This window comes from Cydia pomonella, chromosome 2 (genome assembly GCF_033807575.1).
Source record: "Cydia pomonella isolate Wapato2018A chromosome 2, ilCydPomo1, whole genome shotgun sequence".
In the NCBI taxonomy this organism is placed as follows: domain Eukaryota; kingdom Metazoa; phylum Arthropoda; class Insecta; order Lepidoptera; family Tortricidae; genus Cydia; species Cydia pomonella.
This window is the reverse complement of record NC_084704.1, coordinates 28,775,605-28,781,344: the sequence shown is the minus strand read 5'-3', so window position 1 is coordinate 28,781,344 and position 5,740 is coordinate 28,775,605. Positions and strand designations below refer to the sequence as shown.

General features: G+C 37.8%; 1 protein-coding gene across 1 annotated transcript; it reads right to left on the bottom strand.

Moving 5' to 3' along the window:
* Positions 1–518: 518 nt before the first annotated feature.
* LOC133534835 (histidine-rich glycoprotein-like) lies at positions 519–1,887 on the bottom strand. Its single transcript, XM_061874124.1, has one exon. It carries the CDS (start codon positions 1,354–1,356, stop codon positions 640–642), a length of 717 nt encoding a protein of 238 aa, XP_061730108.1. The 5' UTR covers positions 1,357–1,887; the 3' UTR covers positions 519–639.
* Positions 1,888–5,740: the final 3,853 nt, after the last annotated feature.

Genomic DNA, 5,740 nt, shown 5'->3' with positions numbered 1-5,740 from the left:
AGTTCACTATTTATCTTATTATATAAGACCGCAGATTGTACATCATATTGTCTCCTAGCATAAGCTGAATTACTACTGGGTACTGAGACAGCTCTATGTTTTCGTCTTCCACTTAGTAGTAGCTTGGGGTCGAATTTAATTGTCCTGTGACATCGTACGATTGCTGAGATGATGTACAGTTTTCGTATGCTGAGCAGTTTGCATTCAGCGTAAAGGTCTGTGGTTGGGTACCTATACTGTTTAAAAAACATGGTTTTCAAGAGACACCTCTGTCCTCTCTCAACTTCCAGAAACTTGGTCTTATTTGCACTTCCCCAAACTGGTATACAGTATGTAATGATTGATTGTGCAAGCGCAATGTAAATCTGTTTTATAAGTGTGTTATTAGTTACATGACGGAGATTTTTGAAAATCCAGACGAGTTTACATTAATATGGCAGACTTAATCATGTTTAGGTAATATTTTTTTAGACAACACGGAACACGGTACTTACAGTATTTAAGTGAACAACAACTAATAACAGATAATCATTTCATTTATTTTGTTCGTATAAAAATAAAAACATCAACAATAACAAATTAATTTTTGGTGAATGCGTTTCTTCGAACGCCGCCATAATAGTAGCACTGCTATTATGGTTAATGCTTGCCGTGATGGAAGCCCCAGTGCTTGTGATCGTCGTGGCCGCCCTTCTTGCCGTGGTCGTGGTGGTGGTGGTGGTGCTCCTCGTGGCCGTGGTGACCCTTGTGGCCGTGGTGGTCCTCGTCGTAGTGATGCTTGTCGTGATGGCCGTGCTTGCCGTGGTGGCCCTCGTGGTGTCCGGAGTGATGGTGACCGCCCTTCTTGTGGTGTCCCCCGTGGGTATCATGGTGGCCGTGGTGGTGGTGGTGTTTGTGGTGCTTGCCCTCCTTGTGGTCTCCGTCGTGGAAGTGGTGGTCCTTGTGGAAGTGATCCTTGTGATATTTCTTGTGGTATCCGTCGGTGTGTTCTCCCTTGTCGTGGTGTTCGTGGTGGCCGTGCTTGCCGCCCTTGTGGTGGTGGCCGTGCTCGTGGTGCTCACCGTGGTGATCGTGCTCGTCCCAGTGCTTCTTGTGGCCGCCGCCATGCTCATGGTGGTGATCCTCGTGGTGGTGCTTGCCGTGATGTCCTTCATCACCCTTGTGGTGGTGGTGATGGCCCTTGTGGCCCTTGTGTCCGTGTCCACCGTGCTCGTGGTGGTGGTGGCCGTGGTGCTCGTGACCGCCGCCGTGCTCGTGGTGATGGCCCTTGCTCTCGGCCACAGCCATGTCCTGCGAGTAGTCGGCCATGCAGGCGGCCGCCAGGCACAGCACTCCAAACACCAACAACGCCCTCATGTTTGCAGGTATCCCGTATCGGTGTTTGTTTTGATAGGTGGTTAAGGAGAGGAAGTCTACCGGTAACTGACCTCCGAATCATTGATTGGCTATTTATATAAATTGCAAATCGTAGCGCAGCGAACAAAAAGATGAAGAAATTGTTCCGCAAGCCTTCCGCCGCACTAGTTCAAGGACAATGCAAAAAACTGCACGTTCATCAAGTGCAATATAGTTAGAATCGTTCATTGATCGACTCCAAACAGTTACCTACTGCTCGTCAGATTTTACTTATCTCTACACACTTGAACGCGCTATATACCTAAGCATCGATTGCCGCGTTGATACCTAGAACATATGTATTCACAGCTCTCGGCGGTGCATTGTGTTCACTCCAGTTCGCTCGAACTGCATCCGACATCGCATTTAATTTACACACTTGATTGACAGCTTATGAACTCGCATCGATCGAAATTATCTGCTTAGTGGATCCTTTCTCGTACGGAACACCGCTATTTGGATAGCGCTAAACAATTCTTCCGAGTGACTACTCGTGTAATCCTCGCCCTTGTTGGCTTGTCCGGGATCTTTTCAGTGTAATGTTTTTCTGTTTGGGCATTCAGCTTGATTATGTACGCTTATGAGTTCATCGTGGTCTTTGTGAACAGCTGAATGTACGCCTACCTAACCATTGAGGTGTTTTGATTCAATATACTATGAGTATTCATTGAAATAAGGTTTCTCGTTTTGTACTGGGATGTTATACGAGTATTGTTCGTTACTACTTTAAAATGTACATTGATGTAGGTACATACATGCTTAGCGTAGCTGCTCAAAATTGCTTATGTTCTACGCGCTTTTAAACCTAGCTTCATGTTATTTCTTCGCCTTCGTAAATACGAGTAGCCTATTAAAGTCTAGTAAACGTTGGCAGATAATAGTGATAGAATTTGTTGCAGAGTTGACACACGTAAAAATATTCTACAGAAGACAGAAACCAGGCTGACGCAACTAGGAACAAAATAAGTTTTGTATGGAACTTGTTTCGCAAATATTTGCCAACGAAGAAAAATAAAACGTCAGTGCTATTTATTCTGTCAAGTTTACATCAAGTCAACTGTCAGCCTAATTGTTTTGTTTGTTATGAAGGCTTCAATGTTTTGTTCGGGTATTTCATGCAATTTCTTTATTATTTAGTGAAAATATCGAAAATAGTGAACCGTGATCAGAGTAAAGAACGAGTTTGTTACAATGCCACCGAGAAAACGGTTTACTAAGGGTGAAATATGTGGCAAGCGAGACACTCGAGAAAATCACGAAAAAAGGGATTTTATGGCGAAGTTTCCCTTGGATAAAGACCGGTACGTATTGCTTTAGATACTTTTGACCTTATTTTGGTGCAGCAGGCTTTAAACACATCGAAAATTTGATATTTTATTTTATTTTTAGTTGTGAACTAGGGATGTACTAAAACTATCGATAATTGTATGTTTATTTGTATATCAGTGTAAGTAAATAAATAAAATATGTGAAATTTCCTGAGAACTTGCATGCAATATGACACAAAATTAATTCATCAAAGATTTTCAGTGGATAATTATCTATCATCTATGCATTAATGGCCATTATTTAAAATATTTTTTTTAATCTAGTAATTATTTAATATATTACACAAATTGACTTAATCCCATAGAAAGCTCAATAAGACATGTGTTGTGGGTACTTAGACAACGATACATACATATAAATACATAGAAAACACACATGACTCAGGAACAACTATGCATGGTCTTCACATAAATAAATGCCCGTACCAGGATTTGAACCTGGGACCATCGGCTTCATAGGCAGGGTTACTGCCCAGTAGGCCAGACCGGTTCTCATGATTAACAGACATATAAATACATAAAAAGTTAGAGCATTGATAAAGGGTTGTTGATAATTGGATGCTGCGCTAAATAATCAGTTGATCATCTCATTAGCAAACACTTGGAATATAAACTGTACATAACGAAGGCTGTATGTTTTCAGATGCAGGCAGTGGGTTAAATTTGTTGGGAACGAAGACCTGATACATCTTCCCATAGAAAAGTTACATTTATTGAAACATGTATCTGCAGATCATTTTGAAAATAATGCTTTTAATAAAAAAAAATTAAGAAAAAAAATAGTGAAAGATTTTATAATTACATTCTGAGTGTAACGAGGTATTCTAAAATAGAATCCTAGCGTAGTGAGGGATTCAAGTGTTAACGCCTATGGGTGGTATTCCACCTATGCAATTTCTTTGTCCAATATGTATTTCGTCTCACATTTTGATTAATGACAGAGTGAGACGCAATGACATTGGACCAAGAAATCGGATAGGTGGAATACCACCCTAAAGTGGAAATGTTTTTGCTACCACGTGATAAATTTACATACTGCTTTTCACATCACCTATATTATTATGTTACAAATAAATAAATAAATAAATAAATTTAATTAATGGTAACTAAATTAAATAATGTCACCTAAGAAGTATGCAAAAAGAGGAAAAAAAGTGATCCCTCCTAGAAGGGAAAAAAAGTGCTACTTTGATCCTTCCTAGTGGTGAAAAACAACAAGGTGTTCTAAAAAAAAATCGAGTCCACATTAAGCTCGACCACGTATTAGTCCACTCATAGAACTATCCACTATATAACATACAACTTAAATGTGGACTCGATCCTAACTTGATTTCGAGTACAAAATTTGTAGACAAGAGTCTATATTTCAACCCTCCCCATTTTATCGATATCGATAAGAAACGCAAGCGTGTAGCGTACTACACTATTTTAATTGCTTATGTTGGTACTATGGTTCTTTGACAGTTCTTTGTCGTACATTTTGGTAATGATTTGCGAAACAAAGGGATTCCACTCGCTAGTATGGAAGTCCCGTCTCTTAAAACGTAGTGATTATATGCTCTTTGACAGAAACGGCTATCAAAGCAGATATCTCAGTAAATATACCTTTGCCTAAATAATTAAATTAAATTAGTCTGTTTTTAGGGTTTCGTAGCCAAATGGCAAAAAACGGAACCCTTATTTTTCTTTGATTCATATGAGATATACATAGGGATAATAATTATGTATTTGGAAAAATCCTACAAACTCTGCATCCTACAATCTCTCCAACCAAATTAGGTAAGTAATCATATTGATATATAAATGTTGATAATTTATATTTAAAATAGTAATTATTATCTTTGATTGTCATCATACCTACATTTTTGATTACAATCAGTAATAATTTTTAAAGAAAAAAAAACCGACTTCATATGTAGGAGAACGGTGAAAGAACGATTATTGTTGATTTGAGAATTCATACAATGAAATTAAAAAGACAGCGTCTTACGCCTAATTATGTAGAAAAGGAGGTAACATGTTTTTTTTTTGCCACTGCACCCACCTTGACACATTTCAGATTTGCCCTATGGTTGACTGGTAAGATACCTACCCGCAATAGGGTATTCGACTGAATTTAAGATAAATTATTTCAAACCATGCACGAAATAAAGCACCAGATAATTATTAAAAAAACTAAATAGGATAGAAATATAAAAATGTGCCTTGAAAACCTAACTGCTTGGCAAAGAGAACAAATTGCCAAACGTGAACTATGCATCATTGAAGAGTTCCGTTCAGAGATAAAAAAGATATCTTAATTCAAAACGCAAAACTCTCTTGCGCACGGTTGCTTAGATAAAATAATAAATTGCTTAGTCCAATAAATACGTCTTGAGTTAAAAACAACATAATTTTTAAAGGAGAATAAAAATTATTTAGTTTTATCTTTACACATTTTTAAAGCGAATGGTAGTGATTTGAGTTAAGATATTAATTATTCGCCGCAAGAAAAAAAAAGTCTTAGCAAGAGATATAGCACGCTCTTAAAAAACGGTTTTATCTTGAGTAACTCTACCTCAAACCAAAAATATTACCAAATTCCAAAGAAGAAGCACTTAAATTTTCCTTTGAGACTTTTAAGTTTTTAGGCAAGAGCGATTAATTCTTGGTTTGATGTTTTCAATATACAGCCAAGAGCTAAAGCTATTTTAAAAAAGGAGCACCAAAACTTTGGTTTGAGACTTTTAAGTTTTTATACTAGAGCCATTAATTCTTGGTTTGATGTTTTCAACCTACAGTCAAGAGCCAAAGCTATTTCAAACAAGAAGCACCAAAATTTGCCTTTGAGACTTTAAAGTTTTTAGACAAGAGCGATAAATTCTTGGTTTGATATTTTCAACCTACAGTCAAGAGCCAAAGCTATTTCAAAGAAGAAGCACCAAAATATATGTTGCTTTGAGACTTAAGTTTTTACGCAAGAGCGATTAATTCTTGGTTTGATGTTGTCAATATACAGTCAAGAGCCAAAGCTATTT